The sequence below is a fragment of the Petaurus breviceps genome, unplaced genomic scaffold (genome assembly GCF_028583685.1).
Source record: "Petaurus breviceps papuanus isolate PSGF00001 unplaced genomic scaffold, PetGlider_PUasm1.0 189, whole genome shotgun sequence".
Taxonomy (NCBI): Eukaryota; Metazoa; Chordata; class Mammalia; order Diprotodontia; family Petauridae; genus Petaurus; species Petaurus breviceps.
The window spans coordinates 23,002,591-23,027,124 of record NW_027185809.1 but is presented as its reverse complement, the minus strand read 5'-3'; the positions used below and the strand labels follow the sequence as shown (position 1 = coordinate 23,027,124).

The following is a 24,534-nucleotide window of genomic DNA, read 5'->3' as shown; positions in this document are numbered from 1 at the left end:
TTATGATACCCTCCATTGCTCACTGTACCTAGCACCACCAATCTCTCTTATTCATAATGGATGGGCATAAAACTTCTTTTCAGTGCATAAGATTTTGGCATCTTTAATTTCTTGATTATGTATTATATTTTCCAACATGTTTTTTTTTTCCAGTCCTCTATACTTTTTGGGTAATGGACCCCTTTGCAGTCTGGGAAATCTTTGGACTGCTCAAAATTAAGTGTTTGAAGGCATAAAATAAAATACATAGAATTACAAGGAAAACTGATTATACTGAAATGTAGTTTCCAAAATATTTTTTAAAACCCACACAAATTCATGGACTCCTGGTTGAGAACCTTTGATTATAGCTTCTGGTTTCTCATTTATTGTGAGAATGTCTATATGATTTGAGTTCAGTTTCTCCAGTAGTATGTAAATTCATTGTTCACTGAACAAGACTGAACATTTTAAGTGCCATATTAAAGTTTGCAAATTGTCTAAGAGCTGTGGTTCTTTGCCCCCCATAGCCACCTTTCCTATTACTATGGCCTCTATGGAAAGGTTAGAATGTCAGAGGACTCTGGGCCATTTTGCTAGGGACAAAAAATTCAGGGAAAAAATTAGGGTTCAAAAGGAATGGAAAATGTGAATGGAAGGGGAAGGTTAAAAATGGTCTTTACCCAATACAAAACAAGTGAAAATAAGGGGGGAATACATTTCCATTTGTCATCTGCAAATTGAGCCAAAATGTATCAAATTGATGCAAGTTTAGGCATGTGGTACTTTTCATAATAAAGTTTAAAATGTTTTTTTACCTTTTTAGTATTTTTCACATAGGATTGACTCAATCTAAAGAAAACTTTCTCCTAGGCTTTGAATGATGATATATAGAAATATTTGTTAGGCTACCTGTCTCTATTTAGATGAGGAGCTTTATGGGAAAAAAGGAGAGAGAGCTCTTGTTCACTCTAGCACCATCTAGTTAATAGTAGCTATGTCCTGAAAGAAGGAAATAAATATGTCACCAAACCAGATTCCAGGGCTCATATGTATCACTGCAGTGCCTAGGACCTAGTGGGGCCCAAAGAACTTGGTGCCTCTATGGCTCAAAGCTCCATTAGTAGTGCCTGATTATTAGTGATTAAAACAAGTAACTCTAATGGAAAGGTCTGAGTCCAAGTGATTAAGCATATTCACAGGTAGATAGTACGGAAGCAATTCAGATTGATTGTGCAAGGGACATACAGTGTTGTACTTTTTTCTCAAAAAAAAAAAATGCAATAGGGGTGGCTAGCACCGGCCCTGAAGTCAGGAGGACCTGAGTTCAAATCCGGCCTCAGACACTTAACACAAAAACTATCCATGTGACCTCGGGCAAGTCACTTAACCCCAATTGCCCTCAAAAAAGCAAAAAAAAAAAAAATGCAATACATATAGTCACACCATGTGTTATTTTTGTGCACATTGTCAAATAACTCATAACCAGAGTATTTCCCTTCTAAGTTCCCAGTTATCTTAATAAATAAGACTTACCTGAAAATCAGTACCTTAGAAAAAGATGTGTGAGCACTGGCCTTGGAGCTGGGAGGACCTGAGTTCAAATATGGCCTCAGACACTTAACATAAAAAACTAGCCGTGTGACCTTGGCCAAGTCAGTTAACCCTAATTGCCCCTCCAAAAAGCAAAAAAGAAAAAAAAGATGAGTGTTTTAAGGTCATCTGAAGCAACATTATCAGCATCTATACATGAGACTATTTTGGTCAGGACCTGTTATTTCACCAACCGTATCACAGATAGTCAACTTTCTGATGATAAGCCCCTTCTTGTTTACCCATGCTAATTCTTGGACAGCAGTTTGCCATCAGGCTTGTTACCTGAAGATTGACAGAACTTGAACTCCACTGCTCTAGATTTTTAGAACCCAGATACTCCATCATAAGGAATTGGAGTAGGACTTTAAGGACAGAAAACACCATGTATAAATCTTAAACATGACTCTGCTAGATTCTGGAAATAGTGTAATACAAACCTAAATCTCAGCATACATAATTTCTGAATAGTCTCTGTTCCTAGAGAATGGATTTGAATACACTGTCATCACACTTGGCAAAGAAGGAAGGAATCAAATAAGTACATAATTCTATCTGCATATTCTCCAAGAAAAAAAAACTACAATGGAGATTAATACAACTTTCATGTTTTAGATAATACTCTCACCTAGTTGTTTATTTGTTTTTTAAAGTTATGAAATGTGACCTCCCTATGGTTCAGTTCCTGTATCTACTTACTTAGACAAAATTTGTGATCATCTCAAGTGGTTAAATTTAATTTTCTTAGTTCTGTCTCTAATTCATTTGCATGTTAAGCCTGAAAGGATCAGGACAGTAACTAAGAAGTATCTAAGTCAAATTTAGATAATAATCTTTTAATAGGAAGCTTTGATCTCCCCAGAAAAATAGGAGGTAGGAAAGATCTAATCTCAGGTTGAGTAACTTCTTGGTTTTTGTTAGTTTGGTATAGTTTGGTGTCTATGACTAAAAAGCTGTCAGGTTGTCCTTATCAGGGAGTAGTTGTTATAAACTAATTGACTAAAGTTGAGATATTTGGGTGACCCTGAAGAGGTGAGCCCAGAGTTTGGTAGCAGGGACCAATTTTCTGCAGAGCTGATGTCCCTAGAAGCTACCAGAGCAACATTCAACAGAGACTATGAGAATATCAGAGCAATACACTAGCCAAGAGTACCCAAACAGCAAACACCATAAGCCTAATGGAACATACCAAGCAAAGATTCCAAAGCCAAAGGGAAGCAGGTCCAGTGAGAGCAGGGTGATCACATCACCAAGATGTAGATGTCTATGGTGGTCCTGTAGCATCAAAGATATGAATTGGCTCTCTACATATATTTCTTCCCTCCACCCTAATCCCTTGCAGTCCTTGTGTGTACTTTCCCCTATGATTTGTATATTTGTGAGAGCATGCCTGTAGATTTACAGGGAGAGGATGATTTATTACAATCCTTTTGCCACACTATTTCATTAAATGACTTTACTTTGAACTAATTGCATGCTCCACCTGACTAGAGAAAAAAGTATACACATAATTGGGGGCTTGTGAACTATCATTTTGAATGACTATGGATCTACTGAGTACCTTGTGCCTGTAGCTATTCTTGGAGCCCCATATTTGAGAATAGGGTGCCTAAGGCACTGCATTTGGGGTTTGCCACAATGAGCGATGTAATAAATAGAGCAATAGACTGAGAGTCAGGAATCCTACTTCAGACATTAACTGCATCAATGGAATGGTAGATTGGATCTGACTCCTATGAGTTTCCTGGTGGTTTAGGTCTGATATTGGAAGATTTCCATGGGTCATTCAATGGTTAACAAAAAGAAGTTTAATTAGCTATATAGCATAGGATGAAAAGTGATCGAGTCTATAGTATATGGTCCCCCTCACCTCCACATAGAAATAGACCTGGTCAAGAGGGTCATACATGAACCCGAGGATGAGGTTAAATAACTTGCCCAGGTTTATATATAGTTAGTGTCAGAAGCAGGATTTCTTTCTGTCTATAAGTACAATACTCTATCAGCTAGCTGCTACCTAAATGTATGTAGATGCAAGTATTAATAATAAAGTACAAATTCACTTAAAAGCAGTATGAAATTCATATTAGTTTTCTGTAATTATATATTTTCCCAATTAAAATATACCATTAGTTCAACTATTGTCATGTGAGAATCTGTGAAATTTTGTTAGAGTGACCCTTGTAATTAAAAAGATTGGACAGCACATTTATTACACCTGTTTTCAATTCAGTTAGGGCATTCTCAAGGGAAAAAATTCCATCTACCAGTGCAAATAAACAACTTTTCTGAAACTTCTCATTTTAGAGAGTTGCTCAGGCCACAGAGAGATTAAATGCCTTCCCAGGTCTCACAGCCATTTTGTGTTAGAGGTGGGATGTAAACTTAGGTTACCTTGACTCCAAACCCAGCTCTCCATTTACAATGCAATCCTGCCTCTCATGACTACCATTTCCTTTGCCACAGCCTCCTGGTCTTGTTGAGACCATAAATGAGTCTCTTAGATAAGTCTGAATTTCTGATTGTATTTTTTTCTTGTTTAATACATAGCTAGTACAAATAACTTTTTTCCAACACAATATGTATAAATATAAAGTTTATTCAGCATAGTATTTAGAAAAATAAGTTCACATCATTTCAGAATACAAATAAAACACTTAATTGTCCAGGCATAAACCCTTATTACAGTACAACATACATACCTTAGATCTCTTTGGTTGGGTAATTAAGCACAGAAATGTTCTGTGACATGCTCTGTGTGCCATCACCTAACAGTGCAGTAAAGACTTATTGTTATCCCATACCATAATATACATTCTGTATAGATTCGCTCTTTGTTGTAAGGCACAATAAAATCATAGTGAGTACAGAACTAACTGGTTACTTCTAAACATACAGTACATGCAACAAAAGAATTCATTTCCTTTGAGTCAGAACCCTGAAAGCCAAAAAGAACCACATGCTATATAATTTTGAGTTAAGAATCATATGGTGGTAACATTAAATTATATGAAATGTACCAGTTAGAGAAAAAACAATTCTTAGGCTCTATCATCTAAGAGTCTTAGGAAGCCTCTGGGAAATCTTCACTGGAAAAAATGTAATATTTTCCTGAATTAGTGAAATTTTTATGAGATGAACTTTATCAAAAACATTATTAAGAATGAAGAACTTATGGCTATTGTACTAATATACACTTGTCTAGCAAGTGTATGTAGCAGGGCAGGTTGCAACATGTACCCAGTAATCCAAACATTAACATGCAAGATACAAGGGCATATATAAGAAAATTTAAGGCCAGTGTGCAATTTTATCTGATTTTATCTATGGCTATAACATCTACCTGCCTTTCACAATCTAAGGAAAGGTTCTGACGTTCACAATTTCAAAGTCTTTTCATCCCTATAAATGCACAGGAGAAGTTAAAGGGGAAAACATCAGAGTCTTTTCTTGGATGAGGAAGAAACACATCTTCTCTTTAAACAACAGACTTCCCTGTACCATATAGAACTAAGAAATGAATGTCAACTTTTGACTGACATAGTGCATAGATAGGCTCATACCAGAAACCCCACAGCCAGCAGGGGGATTATGAAGAGGAATTTACATATCCCTGTTTTGATTCCCCTCAGGGATTATCAGAGGGACATTTGCAGCATCTTTAAGCACTTCTTTGTGAAAGGGAAGTTCTGCAACATGAACTCCAAGGGCCAGAATCTTAGTATTGCAAATAATAACTTTACAATTTTGTGTGAGGAGTACATGGGATAAGTATTACATTATCTCATTCACATATATATGCACTACATCACATAAACTGACCCTTATCTTAGTGAAAGACAAGAAAAGAACACTACGTTCTTTATGATGTGCATGACTCTTACTTAGTATATTGTGTATATACCTGGAGCAATCATAAGGTTATAATAATTAGATCATGTTTGGAGTATAAATGGGTCTCCTAGATAAGGTTTAAATTTTGTGCTATCTTTTCTTAGGGGAGAAAGGAGGATGAACTTTTCAGAGGTGTTTCTAGGTATATGTATATATATATATATATTGTGGAAGACACATATATATGTGTATATATGCACACACTCACATACTATGTCCCAGTTGGTACTTTAAACACATTCTCATCTCCTTTATAGGATGGGTAGCCCTTTTAAATACATAACAAACTCTTGAGATCTGCAGCAATCATATAGAAAATACCATTTTCTTGTAAACTATACTACAGAACCATATAATTAAGCTCAGTAACATGATCAATACACACCCAAAGGAAAAAATAAACAGGATAAGTAGTGGCAGAGGAGAAAAGAACTCTAAAACACCTGACTTTGTAAAAAAAAAAAATTTTAAACCCCAAAACTTAACAAAAATACTGTCCATTCAGTACTCTAGGAATATCCATTAATTTTTCATTTAAAAAGGACTGGAGATCTTTTGATCAAAATGATGAGTCAAAGGATTCCTTGTACAGCTTTTGATCTTTGTATGTCATTCGCATTTAGTTAAATAACAAAATTTCAGTCCTATACAAACTTTGACTAGCATACATGGTTATCGGCAATGACAGTAACATCTATTTAAGGATTAGGGACCTAAAATGGGCCCTTCATTTTGATCTTATAAACAAATGTGGTATCTTTACCTTTGACAGTTTTAGTAAAGTATTCTCATCTCTTGTGATTTTTAGAAAACAGAGAATTTCATAACAATGCTCACCACATAAGTGTACATTTATTCTACTGTTGTGTGTTCAGAATCATTGATAACAATAGCCAGAACTCACAGCATTATTTACAGATTCTTTGAACTAAAAAAATTACTCCTAAAGAAATGAAATGATAGTGCAAACAAAAGTCATGATATCATAATGTTCGATAGCTCATAGAGAAATTATTTTCTAAAGGTCTCATTCTTTTTTTTTTTTTTAAAGCAATTGGGGTTAAGTAACTTGCCCAAGGTTACACGGCCAGTTTTTTTGTGTGGGTGTTAAGTATCTGAGATGGAACCAATCCTGGTCCTCCTCACTCTGGGGCCGGCACTCTTACTGTGCCACCTAGCCACCCCTAAAGGTCTCATTCTACCAAATTTACTTTTTCCATTTTCTCTATAATTAGTCTTTGATTCCAGATATGGATAGTCTATATGGATTGTAATGACATGGAAGTCTTTAAAGGACTGTTACATTGCTATGAAAAGCATTAACAGCAATTCATCTATTTGCATCACCATTGCTAATAGAAATAGTATTATTAAAAATTTAGTGAATTTTTTCAGACTAAACCAATTCTACATTAAAACTAACCCTGGGTGGAGCATGAAAGAACAGTCAATGTATCTCCTCACATGTCTGTATCTTAGTAAGAATGATAAAAGGCCACTAGGTAAAAAAGGCACCTGGAATTCTGTAGAAAATATGTAGGTATTTAAAGAAATTGGAAAAAATACTAAATAAAGAACAGCAAAGGGATATGAACAAATGTACCCAAGTTTGAATATTAGGAGAGAGTTTTCTTGCTTCAGTATTATTAACATTGACCTTATTGGGCTATTGATAAAAATCATTACTTTAAAAATCCTACATAAAGTAAAACATTATTGGAAACAGCTATGTTTACTTCCTGTTCAAACAATAAAAATAAATTAAATAGCCAGAAAACATGTTTTCTTTGCATTTCATTTGTGCCTCAAGTTAAAGGGAAACACATACTCTATAAATAAGATTGATTTGTACTAATTAAAAATATTCTGCTAATAGTAATTGGTATATTTACATTCATGCTGGAGTCTATTTCAGAGTTATTTATTTATTAGTGTCAAACTATCTAAGCTTCATTAAACTACCAGCTATCATATCGGTTAGTCAGCAAAAACAATCCAATACTTTCTAGCTGGGAAAATGCTGAAACACAGAATTCAGGGTTTATTCAGGTTCTTAACATCAAAACTGTCTTTAAGAATAGTTTGGAGGTATCATCTATGCTTTTTTAAATGTATCAATGCCCATGGAGTAAGAGTAAACAAAAAGAATTGCATTGTTTCTATCCTTTTATAGCTACATTTCATTTTCTAGAAGTTAGATATGTATATATTTTTACTTTGAAACATAAGTTTCTATGTGGAAGTTCCACTTAAGCCTTTAGGGTTACATTAAATGAACTAAACCATGATACCTTCACTTGATAATCTCCATGTTCTCTTTTTTGGTTAAAAGAGAACATTAACAGGTGAACAAAAAAGGATATAGTTTTGCTTTCATGGATTTAATTGTGGTCTTCATGCAAACTCAATTCAAAGTCTTTGAAACACATCTCTGCCAAACTGTGCAGTATTTTCCTTAAGTAGGGAAAATGCTTAATGTCCTTAGGGCCTCTGGACAGAATTTGAACATGGATGCCAAAAACAAAGGGAAAAAAAATTATAAATCTTGCATATCTTGATCCAACTGGACAGTCTGGAGCTTGGCAAGCTCTTTTTTGTCTGTATCTAGTTCTTCACAGACTGTTTCAACAATGCCGTCCAGGACATATTTGGATTTGGAATCCAGCATCAATAAGTTGCTTGTTGCTTTGTCCTCAGAATTTGGTATGAAATCCTCCTTTATGTTAGATACGGACTGCAGAACTAACCGGTGCTCTCTGACAAAATCCTCATGTACCGCTTGAGAGGAATGACCCACACGGTCTTCAGCAGCTGGAACTATTTCCCCAAGGGCAGGCTGCGTCATTGGAATTGACATTAGGTCTGGACCAGTAATAAGGGAACAGTTCTGAAGAGTTGCATAGTTAGTGTTGCTGACAGATATCACAGTAGACGTGCTTGTTACAGGTGTAGACAAGGGCTGGCTCTCAGTAATATCAGCATTTAGCTCTGTTGCATTCAGTAGAGCAGGGGGAGCTAGGGAAAAATTGTGAGTTGGAGTTACATTAACTAATGATGAGGCCATAGGATGTAGGCCACTGCTTGAGATATTTTCAGAAGACATGTTTACGTTGACTTGTGGGTTTTGATTGACAGGCATTAGTTGAGAAAATACAAGGCTCCTTTCCAAGCCCTCTTGTTTAACAGATCCTACTGTTTGACCTGAATTTGGAACTGTGTAGACTACTGCACTAGGTACAAGAGAGCTGAAGAAAACCTTTCCTTGCTGTGCTGTGGTAGAGTCACTTGTAAATGTTCCCCCATCGGAAGTGCTTGAATTTACTGAAATATTACCTAAAAAGAATAAAGCAGAGATTACTGTTGATTGGAAATGATATGGGATGATTAAAGTTACTTCATTATTTATTTATTTACACATTATTTTTTCTCAGGTTTAAGTTAATGAACAATATCATCTATAAGAGCTTAGCCAATGTGATGTAAAAGAATTCCCTCGACTTATTTCTGAATTTTAGGTCTTTCTGGTTCACTGCTAAAAGCTTGATAATAGCTAGGATTTACACATAGAGTGCTTTTAAGATTTGCAAAGTGCTGCAATTGTTATATTATATTTAATTCTCACAAGAACCCTGTGAAGGTAGGTGCTATTATTATTATCCCCATTTTACAGATGAGGAAACTGAGGCTAAAAGAAATTAAAAGCTAGTAAGTGTCTGAAGTAGGATTCAAATTCATGTCTTCTAGCTACCCAGTTCTTAATTAGCTAATGTGCATTGCGGGCTATGCCCACTAGAACTAGAAAATACAAATACAAAACACCTTTGTTGGGAACAGCTCAATAACTGACTAAAAACATACATGGATATGCAGAAAATACTTCATGAAGTAACTTGCCTTGGGGCTTCAAGTTAACCATATGAACCTGTGGAGACAAGTTTCAAACTTTCACCTAACTAACCATAAAATAAATAATGTCAAAGCAATTAGACATTCAAAAGGTCTTTTCTTTTGTTCTGACAGAACCGAACTTTAAAACATGCTTCTAAGTCTGATATAGTGATATACAGGATTAATGAGAATATCGAAATATGCCTTTTCAAACACATTTCAATATAAAGTATCAGAGCTGAGTCTTTGAAATTGACCTTAAGGCTATCATTAACAGTCTATAGAGACCAGTTCCATAGGAGAAAAGAATAAAGAATTACCAATTAATTCGTACCTATCAAATGTTATTTTTTTCCCTGAAAATGTGCAGATAGTATTCTATTTCACTTCAGGAGAGCTTCCTTTCGACATTTTAAAACCAAGTCTACACAGTCAAAGCAAATAGAGAGTTGAATATAGATATTTCTACTAGATAACTGAGGCAAGTTAGCTAGCCAGCCATTACAAACCTTTCAAGTGTCCCACAAAAACCTGTTTTCTTGTTTAGACTGTCACTATGAGTAAAATGAGGCAAAGACTACTTACCATTTTATGGTTACACCAAAATATCCTACTAATAAAGGAAAAAAGGGTTTGGCAATTTGAATCATATATTTAAAGCTAGAAGGCTGCTTAAAAATTATTTAATCCTGCCACTTCATTTTACAGGAAATAGAGACCCCCGAGATGTACCCATTTGGCTACATCCTAGAAGCTCAAGTTAAGAAAACCCCTGTTTTGCCCAGGTTCACATGTCTAGTACATGGCTGAGGCAGAATTTAAATCCAGGTCTTCCAGATTCCAAGTCCAGGGCTCAACCCATTATACCAAATTGCCTTTCCATTCCTTTCTGAAATCTTCCAGGTTGACTGTCTAGACTAGGGATGTGGGTCCATGAATTTAAAAAAAGAATTTTTTTTGAAAACCATATTTCAATATAATTGGTTTCCTTTATAATGTTACATACTTTATTCATTTAAAACCATTTTTATGAAATGGGATTGGATGGGACTGCCAAAAGGGTCCCTAACATAAAAAAGGTTATGAAACCCTCGGTCTATATCAATCATATTCAACATATTACAGTTCCTATGCTTCTTAGACATAGAGTTGTAAGCACTTAATATTTCTGAGCCTCAGTTTCCTCAACTGGAAAACAAGGCAGTGATACTTGTACTGCCTACCTCAAAGGAAGTTTTAAATGACTATTTGAGTTGCTAGTATTCAATTTACTTCATGGAGAAAGTTCTAATTTTAAGTAAAATTCATAAAATAATTTTTTCCCTTGGATAATAAGAATCATTCTTACAAAGCTACCTTCCTATGCTGATAAATGAAGTATGATAGTAAACGTCAGATATCCTCAGAAGAATTTGTAAATATCCGAACTACAATGGAATTTCTTCAAAGTAAACATTTTGATAAGCATTCCATAAAGAAAATTATATGTTATGATATTTTAAATTTTGGCGAAATGTGTATAATTAGTAAGGTAAGTTTTTATTTTGTAGTCTAAAATGTGAAGAGAGTATATTTCCTCCTACTATGTCTAAATATAAAATATTCATTATTTCTAAACATTGTGATTCTATTTCTGAAACAAAATATATATAAGATATTCTTAAATTATTCTTATTTATTCTCTCCTTATATGCTCTCTGCTCCAATTTCCCTACCAAATACGTGTGTCAGTCAAACAACTAAAACTATTGCTTCCATTTGAAAAGATTTGCCTGAAGCTTAAGTACACTTTGAAATTCTCAACTTGAGCTTCTAGGGTGTAGCCAAATTTATACACATACATGCACATATACATACATACATATTTGCTGAAGCTTATGTTTTATTTGGAAGTTGCATGACAGTATATGTGACTTCCTCCCCTTTTTTATTTCCTGTCCTCCCCCCATTTGAATGTAAGCTCCTAGAGGTCAAGGACTGGCACACTTGACTTTATTTGTAGCTTCCCAGTTTTAGAATACCTAGCACATAGTAAACTCTTAATAAGTGCTTTATTTATCTATCAAAATTCCTAGCAATTTAAGATAGTGCTATTAAATGAGATCATGCATACTTTAATTTTTCCAACAACTGTTTAAGAGTACAAAACCAAATTTCTGAGTATGCTTTAGAAATTTTAACATAATAAATTAATAGAAAAATACAAAGATGAGCTAGAAATCTCTTTTCATATCTAATGACTACTGAAAAAAGAAACTGCATTATAAATCTAACGAGGATTGTCACAACTAAATGGATAAATAAAATTTTATAAAGGTTACATTTCAAGGTTTTCCTGGTAGGAAGTAAATAAATCTTTTATAATAAAGAAAATAAAAGAGTAGGTAGAAAATACAATTTTAACAACTCGATGATAAAAAACTATATGGTTAATTTCATCTTTTTTCTCACATATAAGAGTAAGAAAAAGTGTCAGAAAATGTGTACATTATTATTATATTCACTACAAAGAAGGACTAGGGACAGAAAGATGATTTATCTAGTCAGCAACTTTTGAAGTGAGCTAATACTATTTATCTTAGATAGAGGTTAAGCACTAGAAATATGCATAATTGTGAACTGCTATACTGTACCAAGGGGAACACTGCTTCCTGAATCCATCTGGTTAAACTTATGCCTTCAATTTACCCAAATAGCCCCAAGACTGACAGGCCTATCATTTGATCTTAACTATTATAACTGAAAATGCTATTCTTATTCCCATTAAATGTCTCATTTTTAAAAATTAAGCTATAAGCCCCTGATAATTTTCTATGGCATCAAGCTTCCCAGGTTACATATCAAAAGTATTTCTCCATCTCAAACCCTCTTCCCAACTCCACCCCCACCCCCAATAACTATTCACTTTTTGTTTTAAATATGTTGCCTTGAGATTTTATCTATTGGCCCTTAGTGAATTTTCCTGAAGAGTGAAAACTGGTTTGTGGAGGATGTGGGTGGGGGGGAGGATGCTTGGTATTGAGGAGAAAAATGTATATTTAATCATGTAAAAAATCAACACTGATTCTCACCTCATTTTTCATAGTTTTATGAGGTTTTCTACTTCTTTTAGCCCTCTGAATAACTTGGTATACCAAAAGAATGATGAATATGCTATGACATTTCTGTATTTCAGCATTATGTACTAAAATGGGAATACATACACAAAACAACATATATTTCTAAATTGTTTTGTCTATCACCAGCAAGGAAAGTTAATGCTGTCTAAAACAGTACTTAGTTTTATGTATTCCTGAAAAACTAGGTGTAGATTCTAGTTTCATAAGTCAAATCACAGAGTTTGATTTAGAGTTAGAAGGATTTCTAGAAGTCATCTAATCCAATCCTTTTATTTGTCAGATGAGGAGACTGAGTTCAAGAGAAGTTCAAGGTTACACATGTAGTGTGTGGCAAAACCAGGAATCAAACTCAAGTCCTTTGCAAAGCTCCACTGCAGAGCTAGCATTCTACTTCATCATACTATTTAAATGCCTCAGGGAAAGTAGATTTCAAATAAAATTCTATTGTAAATACTTATTATTAAATGAAGAACCATCACCTAACTGATCTTTTTGTGCTATAGTCCATAATTTTATGAGAGTCAAAAGACATTGGTATGAGTCTGGATTTTGGCACTTACTAGCTGTGTGATCTTGGGCAAGTCACATTACTTCTGAGTCTATTTTCCTATATTAGGTTTGTTTAAAATGAGATAAACATTCCACTCCAGGACTAAGAGATGTTCAGCTTTTAACACGAATATTTTCACCATTTCCACTGTATAGATGCATACATTCAAGCAGAAAGATGAAGAAACTTACTCAAAGTCACTGAAAGAGCTAGAATGGCCCTTGGCTTGCATAAAGTCCAGTTCAGGGCTCTCTTTACTGTATGAGATTGCCCTGCTTTTGGTGGCCTCTTCTACTTTTAGAAATAATGGAAATAAGCAGTCATCTGAAAGACATCTCCCTATCTGATGGATAAGTCTAAGGAGATTTAAACAGTTTTGTTTTGTTACCCTTAATTATAGGAAGAACATGGATCAAACACAATTAATCCACTCTCATCATTGTGCCTGATTTTAGCTTGATCTTACAAAATGCTTTTGGTTCAAACACTTGATGCTTAAGTAAAAATGCATGTTCACACCAACTCCTAGACTTATCCTTTGTTCTAACAGCTAATATTAATTTTTAATTTTAAAAAGCCAACCAATTGGCTTGCTTTGTAAGCACCAATATTTTATATTTCTATAAAATTGCAAAGCTGGCAAGGCTTCTTATGAACTATATTTTTCCATTCAGCTCCTAAAAAAAAAATACAGCTCATCCCCATGATCCTAGGGAGTTAAGCCTGATGACTGTTGCTAACAGGTGTTGTAATGAGGGTGAGCAGAAAGAACAAGCATATTCTGCAGCTGTAACAGACATCAGGGTACTTGGGCTACAACACCCCTACACAGGTTTCACAAAAGATAGCAGCTGACACACACACTCACTTTTGCCCAAGGCATTATTGTAGCAAATGAAACCTTTACCTTGTGAAGCTGCCACTGAAACAGGAGGCAGCTGCAGAGGAGAGAATCCAATGCTTCCATTAAGCAACTGGCCATTTGTTCCTGAATTGGGGATCTGTACAATGCCATACTGGTTTATTTGTACGGGTGTTGTAAAAGTCACCACAGAACCTCCATCTTGAGAAGCCATGGTTTGTATGCCTTCCCTTTTAACTTCAGTGCTAGGTATCAAACCAGGAAATGAAGCAGGGACGCTGGGGCTGTAGGATGTTGTTGCTGCAGAATTTGTTGTGGAACTCTGGAGGACTTTGAAGTCTTTTACATCCTCTGAATGAGATCCCAAGATGTCAGTAATGGGTGCACCATTGTTCACAATGCTTGATGAAGTTTTTGATGGGTTTAAAGTCACAGTCTGTGCATTTCCTACATTCAGTCCATTAAGGATTACACTGTTAGGTCCCTGAATAAAGGAATTGCCATTAAGGAAGACGGGTGAAGTACTTGCGGGTACTAAGCCTCCATTCAGTAACACTCCAGGGGAACTTAAGGATATTTTAGTATTTCCAATTTGTTGCATGTACACTGGTTCCATGTGGCTGGAAAGGCTCAAGTTGGTGACTCCATCAGAAGAACTGGAGAGTGAATGAGGAGATAAATCCTCATGTCCCTTGCTGGACTCATCTTCAGTGCTGGGATTACCATCTGACTCACTGTGTAGGGGAGAAGAAATCAAGACACATTAGAGGTCAAGGGGATGACATTTTAAGTACTTGCAATTTGTTTGGAAAATCAGGTCCTAAATCAGAGGATGGGAAGAAAGGATGGTGTCTGTTGGCCTCATTTAAATTGGGAAGTCACTGTGAAGAGATCTTAAATATGAGTCATGGAAAGGGTAAATCTCAGATCTTAAGTCATCTTTTGATAAACTCAGAAAAATGGTCTGGAAAATGCAACATCAGTCAATACAAGTAAAAGGAATATTGAGTAGAATCGTAGGAAGTTAAAACTGGAAGGACCTTAGAAACTGTATAGCTCATCTCTCATTGCATAAAGGTAGAAATTAAGGCTCCAAATAGGGAAGTTAAAGGTCCATGGTCACAAATGTGGTGGCAGAGTATATTTTTTTCTATCATTACAATTCTGAGTCTTACCAGTAAATAAGTTACTATTTACAAAAAAAAAAAAAAAACAGAATGATCACTGCTCCAGAGTTTTGGGATGAGAAACTCCTTTAAACAAATTTGATTAGTATTATTTTAATGTAAGAATCAGGATATGGGTTTCCAGTTCCCCTGGAGAAAAAAATTAGCACCTTGAAGTCTGTTTTTTTTTAAACCCATTAGAGACCTGGATAGATAATGAGAAATGATAACTCAACAGTCAATTTCTGTAAATGTTTACATCCATCCCCAGCTTTTATGGACCCAAGTCTCCCCTAATTCTAAAGAAACTGCTGGGTTTGTAGGAAAGGAGCCTTCACCCAAAGAACAATTATCTGGCACAAACTTGACTTTGAACTTTGCAAAAATTAGAAATGGGCCAAGTGAAATGAGTGGGAAAGGGGATATGCTAAAAACAACATAACCAGAAAAAGAAACCAAATACTTCCTCCTCCCCCAAGACTTCCAGGCCATGCACCCTCAGGCCTCTTCCCCAGTCTTTCCAGATTCCATCTATTCCTGAAAACACTTTTTTCATCTACCAGCTTTAGGAGAAAGATCTAGGATGGAAGTGTGGTGGTGTTTCCCTACTTGGCCTAAGAGCGGAATGAATGAGGGAGAGGGGCTGGTTGGAACGATGAAGAAGATGGGATGTTCTTGGCCTGGCTGGTCTGGATCCTGCAATGTGCTTGGCAGGGTGTGTTTCACTTTACTGCTGAAGGAGGGAGATTACTCTGACTTTGGGCTGTGGGGCTGGGAGAGCTGTGAGCATTTTGATTTATGAGCTGAGATTGAGCCTCAGTCGCTGTCTGAGAGGGTGACTCATTTGGGCGAGTGTGGGGGCGGGGCAGATCCGGAGAGGGGCAACCTGGAGGAGGGGGCAGCAAGGAAGAAAGCACAGATGGTAGGAAAAGAGGATTGGAGCATGTGTGGTGATGGGGGTGTGAAACTACCCTGGGCCCAGGAGGGGGAGGGGAGAGACAGGATCCTGTATTGGGTGTGCCAGGACACCCCACTCCCCCCCCCACTTTCTACCCTGGGGCCCCACTAATTTCCTCATTGTTAAAGGGCTAGGGCAGGGATCCCTAACCCCTGGCTAATAAAGGTCGAGTTTTTGATTGGGGAATAATTAATTCTCTTCTTATCTGCAACTTTTCCCCTTTCTTTATTCTCAGTCTCACTTTCTCTTGTGGTGTGTTTTGTTTTGGTTACAGTCAGGCTTCAGTATTGGATTCTCCTGGCTGTTCTTGGGGCCCTCGGCTGGCTCTGCACAACCGCCTCACCACCCTCCTCTTTTCCTCCTCCCTCCCTCCCTAGGAGAGGAATGCCTGGAGGCCCGGTTTGCCCAGGGAAGGAGCGAAGAAGGGAAAGGGGGAGGGGCAGGAGGAAGAGAGCAGGCTCTGGAATGTGCTTAGTTCGACGGGTGGTCACCTCCACCTGGCCGGCTCCAGTTCCCTTAGGTCCCTTTGGTTTGGGCTCACCTCAGCTCATTGATTCTTTCTTTGATCGATATATTTTGGATATTTTGATAGTTTTTCCAGGCCTGGGTGGGTAAGGGACACTATCTCCTTCAACTCTTCCCTGCACCACAATAACAGTACACATACTCAGGTAAGCACCATCCCAGCGATACACACAAGCACAGGAAGTATATTCAAGAGCAAAAACAAAGGCTCTGGGAAACCTGATCCATTCTGACATAAGAAAGACTGCAAGAAACAAAAGCTCCAACCGGGCATGAGATCCTTGTGCACCCACTTCCTTCCCACTGCCCGCCACAAGCCCCCTAGCCATGAAGCCATAGGAGAAGCCAAAGGAGTTTAGAAAGCACATTTTTTTTTTCATCCCTGGCTTCCCGGGACTGCGATGAAACCCAATCCGAAGGAGCTCAGAATCAGATTTCAAAACACTGTAGACGCGAGCCGCACCAACACCCCCACGTTGCTGTTGCTGCTACTGCTGAAAAGAACAGCGGGCATAGTGAATGATTAACTCTGTCAAATAAAACCTCAGTCTTAACACTCCCCCGCCCCAGCCTCCCACCCAGCCACCTCCCCCCACTACCTACCATAGCCCAAAGTACAGGCCCCTTCACCCCCAATTACTTTACAGCATTTCCCAAATTCAGGGCGGAGAAGCTTGCGGAATCCCAGGTAGGGATGTGGTGTGTTGTGTGTATGTGTGTGCCCAAGCTGGAGAAAGCAGAGCTAGAAGGGACGGGTGGGGTTGGGTGGGCATATGTTTGTGTGGCAGCAGCCCATCACGCCTATGTCTGACCAAAGGGAGGAAAGCCTAAAGCCAGGCGAGCCCCAGTGCAAGGAGGAAGGAGGAAGCTGAGCGCTCTCCTCGCCTGCCAGCAAACTCCTTCTCTTTACTCCGCCAGACCTGGGGACAGGGGCAACTTCAAAAGGCTGCGGGACCGGGTAGGCAGAACTGACCAGCCAAAGGTGGGGGTGGGGACTGATACCCCGTCGAGAAGAAACTTCTAGGGGAAGGAGGGGGAGGGTAAAGAGATCTGTTCCCTCCTCCTTCCTCTCCCCCGCCCCCCCCCCCTCCCCAACCTACCTCCACTCCCAAGTCCTCTAGTGCAGCGTCCGGGAAGAGGAGGGGGGAGGTAGGGAGGAGGGAAGGGAGAGGTGGGCAGCAGCAGGACAAGGCTAGAGGGGAAGGTAAGCGCCATATTTGCAAGCGCTTGGAGGAAAAGCAGGCTGGGGGGTGGGGGAGGGCGAGCGAGAGGGAGGAGAGAGAGGAGGAGGAAAGTTTGGCTCCTCACCTTTTGGATTGGGTCTCGGAGGGGTTCCGGTCGCGCTGCCTCCGGTTCTTGAACCAGTTGCTGACCTGAGTGAGGGAGAGGCCGGTGATCTTGGCCAGGTGCCGCTTCTCTGCCGGGGATGGGTAACGATTCTGCTTGTATAGCTCCTTGAGCGCGTTGCGCGACTTTTCCTTGAAACAATACACCGTCTCCTCTCCGTCCCAGATGGTGCGGGGCAGGGGGAATTTCCTCCTCAGCCTGTACTTGTCCACGGCTCCCAAAGGCCGACCCCGTGCTCTCTCTGCTTCACTGTAGCGCGCCTTGTACCAGAGCTGCTGAAGAAGCGGGTGGTTGGCCGACTCGAAGCTGTGGCTCTCGAGGATGCTGTAGAGCTCGGGGTAGATGCCCTGGTGGAAGGCGACCAAGGCTCGGGCTTTCAGGAGACTCTCGTTGCCACGTAGCAGGTCGCTCTGGGGCAGAGACCACAGGAATCGGGCCAGGCGGTCCAAGTTTCCCCCTTGCTGCAAGGCTTCGCAAACGCAGGCGACGTGGTCCGGGGAGAAAGCCAGCGGGGTCTGCGCTGCGGCGGCGGCGGCGGCGGCTGCTTGGTGGTTTCGGGCTAGAAGTTCAGAGTGGAGTTGTACCTGGTCCGCTGCCGCTGTGGCCGCGGCCGCTACTGCTGCCACCGCCCCCCCCTCTCCGCTAGCAGCAGCCCTGGAACCCCCGGGCTCCATGGGGAAAGGGGCGGCAGTCGGAGGATTGAGTGCTGCAGCGGCTCCCCCCGCCACTTCTGCTGGCGCCTCCTTTCCTTCGGGGGTGGCTTCCATCCCATTTTCTTGCTTTATCTCCACCGCACTTGCGATCTGGTCCGTGGGGGAGGAAGAGGACATTTTTTGTCGTCCCCCCCCCCCCCCTACTCTCTTTCTTCCACTCTCCTCCTTTCGCCCCCCCTCCCCCCTTCTCCTCTCCGGAAAGCCCACTCCCTCCCTTCTGGTTTCGGCAGGATCTAGCTGATCAGGTTTCTCCCCGGCCACGCAGTCACCATAAGATAGCTGCTATAGCAAACTAGTGTAAACGGATAGCTCTTTTCTGCCTTTCCCCCAACGTGACTCCTCGGGTTGCTGCATACTATATGGCACAAGCAGCCTGACTGGCCCAGGCGAGCCACCTCATTGGCTATTTGCATTCAGAAAGAGGAGGAGACACCCTTTCTCTCCCCCACAATCACCCCTCCTTTCTCTCCGGCCCTCCCCGCCTTCCCCTGACCCTAAACACCTATACCTGGAGAAGTTCGGACATTCTTCTGAATATGGGCCACTGAGTTTGCAAAAAAAAACATGTCATAATCACCTGAAAGCTAGACAGTAGAAGCCTTATAAAAAAAAGTACACCAGTGAGAATTCTGAGAAAAGAACAGGGAGGGCAGGTAGGTAGTATTAAAGAGTATATGTAGCCTCCAGATCCAGTTGTCTAAAATCCCACAAAAAAAAAAAAGCTGCCCCCAGCAAAAAGAAAACACCTTATAGAAGCATAAGAACTGGCATCTCCACACCCCCAATTCTTTTTTTTCTCACACATCTACCATGAATTTTTCTTAAAAGGATAAAATGGTAATGGAGAAATACTAAAAGGGAAGGAACCTACTGAGAATCGAGAATCTCCATCAAGTAAGAATGCTTTACCTAAAGAGAAAAGTCAACTTTATAGTATTTGGTATAGATAGCACACAGAATACTTGGAGCATCAGGCATTCAAACTTATGTCTAACATTAAGATAGCTAAAGGTTTGTAAGTTAAAATGAAATAATTGCAATAGAGTGAGGCAAATAGAATAGTAAAACAAATGATGATGTAGTAGTAGAACATATCTGGTCTCTGATAAATTCATCACTGTTGGAACAATTGATTGAATTATGGAAAATAATCATTTTATAATAATATAATAACACAAGGAAGAATAGTTATATTCCCTATAATGTATCCATGTACCTCTATGAATCATTGTGCTTATTCAAAGGTGTTATATTTCTATAGTAGGTTCCAGGTATTTCTTTTTTTTTGGCGATTGACTGACTTTATTTTTTATTCCTTCACTCCCTCTCTCCTATGCATGCAGATGTGCACAAAAGCAGCTACAGTTGATTGTTTCTGGGTCTCTCTTCTTTTTTTAATTTTTCAAATGCTTTATTAACTTCTGATTTACATCATTCATTTCCGACAGATTTTGAGTTACAAATTTTCTCCCCATTTTCCCCCTACCCATCTCACCAAAATAGCAGTCCCACAGGAAATCCCCTCCTCCAATCTGCTCTCTCCCATATTTTCTCCCATACCCCTTTCGACTTTTCCAGTGGATCTCTATGCCCCAGTGACTGTATATCTTATTTTTCAATTACATGTAAAATAGTATTAATATTAGTATATATATATTTGGTTTTAAAACTTTGAATTCCAGATTCATTCCCTTCCTCCCTTGTCACCCACCCTTACTGGGAAGACAAGCAGTTCAGTATAGGTTGTACATGTGTGGCTAATGAAAAACAATAACATAGTAGATATATTGTAAAAGACTGACTATATTTCCCTCCCTCCTATCCCACCTGCCACTTGTTCTATTCTCTACTTTGATCTCGTCCCTTTTCAAAAGTGGGTGCTTCCAATTTCCCTCCCCCCCAGCCTGCCCTCCCTTCCATCATCCCCCCTCTCATCCCCTTCCCCCCCTACTCTCCTGGAGGGTGAGATACCCAATTTAGTGTGTATTTCATTCCCTCTTCAAGCCAAATTCAATGGGAATAAGGTTGACCCATTTCCTTTTGCCTTCCTCTTCTTCCCCTCCATTGTAACCATTTTCCCTTGCCTCTTCTATATGAGATAGTTTACCCCATTCTGTCTCTCTCTGTCTCCTCTCATTATATTCCTCTCTGACCTCTTAATTTCACCTTGTAAGTATCATCCCTTCCTGTTAAATTGGTCCGGTGCCTCTATCTATGTAGACTTGTAAACATATATACACATATTCACATATGTATTCACATGCCCATATAGCCTCATATATAGACATATATATGTACATATATATATATATATATATTTATATATATTTCTATTCCCTTCAACTACTGAGAAAAGTTTCATCAGTTACAATTATTGTTTTTCCATGTAGGAATGTTAATAGTTCTATTTTAATAAGTTCCTTATGATTTCTTTTCCCTGTTTACCTTCTCATGCTTCTCTTGCTTCTTGTATCTGAATGTCAAATTTTCTATTCAATTCTGGTTTTTTTTCAGCAAGAATGCTTGAAAGTCCTCTATTCTCTTGGTTTTAATCCCAGCTCCTTTGATATTCCAAGCCCTTCGATCCCTCAGTGTAGAAGCTGCCAGATCCTGTGTTATCCTGATTGTGTTTCCACAATATTCAAATTGTTTCTTCCTGGCTGCTTGTAATATTCTCAACTTAATCTGGGAATTCTGGAACCTGGATATAATATTCCTAGGAGTTTTCTTTTTGGGATCTTTTTCAGGAGGTGATCGGTGGATTTTTTCAACCTCTATTTTGCCCTCTGGTTCTAAAACATCAGGGCAGTTTTCTTTGAGAACTTCCTGGAGGATGATTTCCAGGTTCTTACTTTGATCATGACTTTCAGGTAGTCCAATAATTTTTAAATGATCTCTCCTGGATCTATTTTCCAGGTCAGTGGTTTTTCCCATGAGATATTTCACATTGCCTTTTATTCTTTCATTTGTTTGGATCTGTTTAACAGCATCTTGATTTCTCATAAAGTTATTAGCTTCCAGTTCCAATCTAATTCTGAAGCAATGATTCTCCTCAGTGAGCTTTTGAGATTCTTCTTCCATCTGGCAAATTTGGCTTTTTAAGGCATTCTTCTCCTCATTGCCTTTTGGAGCCTCTTTTGCCATTTGAGTTAGTCTATTTTTTTAAGGTGTGATTTTCCTCAGTCAGGCTGTTGTAATTTTGAAAATTTCTCGTCATTGTTCTCATTTCTCTCCCCAATTTTTCCTCCACTTCTCTTATCTGCTTCTTAAGGTCCTCTATGGCCTCTAACCAGCTCGTATTTTCCTTTGAAGCTTTTGGTGCAGGAGTTCTAATTTCACTGTCTTCCTCCTGTTCCATGCTTTGCTCCTTTTTGTCCCCAAAATGGGAATCTAATGTTGGAATCTTCTGTCTGCTTTGTTTCCTTTGCCTGGTCATGTTGCCCCTCAGTCACTTGATCCCTGGGCTTTTTGCCACAGTAGGACTCTGCCACCAGACGGGAGCTTTCGTCCCAAATGCTGGGGTTTTCTCAGCTGCCAGAGCTATTAGACGGGTGCCCTCTCTGAAGCTTCCACATGCTCTGGCAAGCTGCACACACATCGCAAGACCTCCACCCTAGACTGCAATCCAGATCCAAGCAGGTTAAAGCAAGAGCGATTACCCCTCAGACTGATGCTTGGTCCCCCTACACTCTGCAGGTCAGCAGCTGAAGCTGCCACGTGGACTGGCTGGCTATGCAGGTGTCTCAGTGGCTTCTCGCCCCGGGGGCAAAAGCCAATGCACTCCCACTTACTGGGTCCCAAAGTCCAGACTGCACTGACCTCTCACTTTGTCCTTCGCATCTGTGTGTTGATAAATATGGAAAGGGCCACAGCTGCTGCTGATCTGGAGTCCCTCTGGCCGTGGGCTAGTCAGACCAGCCTTGGATCTAAAGCCTCAGTGTGGGGCTGGGCTTGGCTCCCAGAGCACTAAGCTGGCCACTTGCTGCCGGCCTGCTGGGCTGTCCTCAGTGGGAGGTTAGCTTCTCTGTGCAGAGAAACCCATTTTGTGGGTTCTGCAGCTCCAAAGTTTGCTTAGAGTCCCCTTTTTACATGGATTGGGGAAGGTGGAAGCTGGAGCAATGGGGAGGTCCTGCTTCTACTCCGCCATCTTTGGGTCTCTCTGGTTCCAGGGATTTCTGAAAAGAAGATCAGTAGTCCTTTCTACCTATAGATAGAGTGGAAGACTAAGACCCTTCTTTGGTTTGAGAGTGAAGCTTTGGTGTCCGGGAATCTGCTGTTGCCTTTTCTCTTCATTGACTACACAATGTATTTGCTTAGAGTCACCCAGTCTCTAGCAGCTGGAACTTCTTTCACAGTTCTATTTTTTTTTTTCTTTTGGTCTGGACATGTGATTTGATTGGTGGAGGGAGCTCCACATTGAGGAAATTCTACCAATGCAGATCTAGTTTTCTGTATCTTATAAACTTTGAGAGCTTCCTAGAGAATTGAGAAGTTAAAAGTGATTTGTCTAGGATCACCACCAGCAGGTATCAGAGGTTGGACATAAATTCTGTCAAGGATTCAATGAAAAGTAATTTAACTTTGAAATGTTTTATTGATACCTTTTGTTTTTAATGTCACAATTATTCTAAATACCCCCTTCAATATCCAACCACCTCTTATAAAATTGAAAACACAATAAGCAAAAACAACCTACAAAGACCCTTCTAACAGTATATATAACATTCTGCATCTATCATCTTCTCTATTAATATGAGGGGAATGTTTCATCATCTCTTCTGTGGAATCAAAATTACAATTACTCAGAGTTTGTATTACTTTTACTGTTCTTTTAATTTATATTATTATAACCATTCTATATAAAATTCTTTTGGTTCTAGTTATTTTTGTGTGTATTTGTACAAGTCTTCATATGTTTCTCAGCATTCCTTATATCCATCATTTTTACTATACAATAATGTTCTATTACCTTTGTATTCGATAGTTTGGTTGGCTGTTCCCCAATTATTTTTAGCTATTTATGACCACAAAAAGTGCTTCTTTGTGGACATTTTTGTGATTGTCTTTTCTGTTTGTCCAAAACTTTCTGGGACATATGTCCAGTGCTAGTATCATTAAAGCAAGGGCTGTAAACAATTTCATAAGTTTTCTTGCACAATTCCAAATTGTTTTCAAGAACAATTCAACCAATTCTTATATGTAGCAATGTTACATGTAAATTATATTATTGCTAATGAAATTAAAGAACAAGCTAGATATGATTTCTGTGACTGATAAATCCAGGTCTCTTGACCATTTATCAGACTATAAATTATCATCATTTTCTCAGCCTTCAGTTTGAAATATGTTTGGTGCTGTTTTGATCACCTGGCCCCTCAAAACTGAAAACTCCACTAATCCCTGGACTGAGGATGATAGGTTTTTCCTGAAGTTGCTGTTTGTGGATAACATTGCATATATCTTGTTAGGTACTGAAGATGGACAGTGAACTTATCTTAGAATTGAATAAGGTGTATCATTAATGATACTTGCAGCTGCTGTGGAAGTGTAAGACCAATAACACCATGGGAGGGATGTTAGTACAGGTTCTTTAATCTGCTTCTCTAAAGGAAAGACAATTTCAAAAGGGTCAACAATCTTACTTTAATTAAACAGTGCAGACAGATAAGAAGAAAGAAGTATCCAAGGAAGAACCCAATAGACAAGGCTTCAACTATCTAAACAAAGTAGTAGATACATAATCACCAGACCAGGGAGTACCAACATCTGGGTTCACAAAGTGGAAGGGGGCTTAACAAGGGCTACCCAGAGTCTCATCTGGACAAATCACAAAGACCTCAGGTGAACATTCTTCCCATGAATGAGCCCCAAAGCAAAATACCAACCTCCCAGAACACACACACACACACACACACACACACACACACACACACACACACA

The 24,534-nt window shown here is 39.1% G+C and overlaps 1 protein-coding gene across 1 annotated transcript; it reads right to left on the bottom strand.

Moving 5' to 3' along the window:
- Positions 1-4,153: 4,153 nt before the first annotated feature.
- On the bottom strand, positions 4,154-20,342 carry SIX4 (SIX homeobox 4). Its single transcript, XM_069092036.1, has 3 exons — positions 17,843-20,342; positions 13,931-14,619; positions 4,154-8,799 (listed from the first exon to the last, which is right to left on the bottom strand). The coding sequence occupies exons 1-3, from the start codon at positions 18,709-18,711 to the stop codon at positions 8,003-8,005; spliced, it is 2,355 nt and encodes a 784-aa protein (XP_068948137.1). The 5' UTR covers positions 18,712-20,342; the 3' UTR covers positions 4,154-8,002.
- Between the last annotated feature and the right edge of the window lie 4,192 nt (positions 20,343-24,534).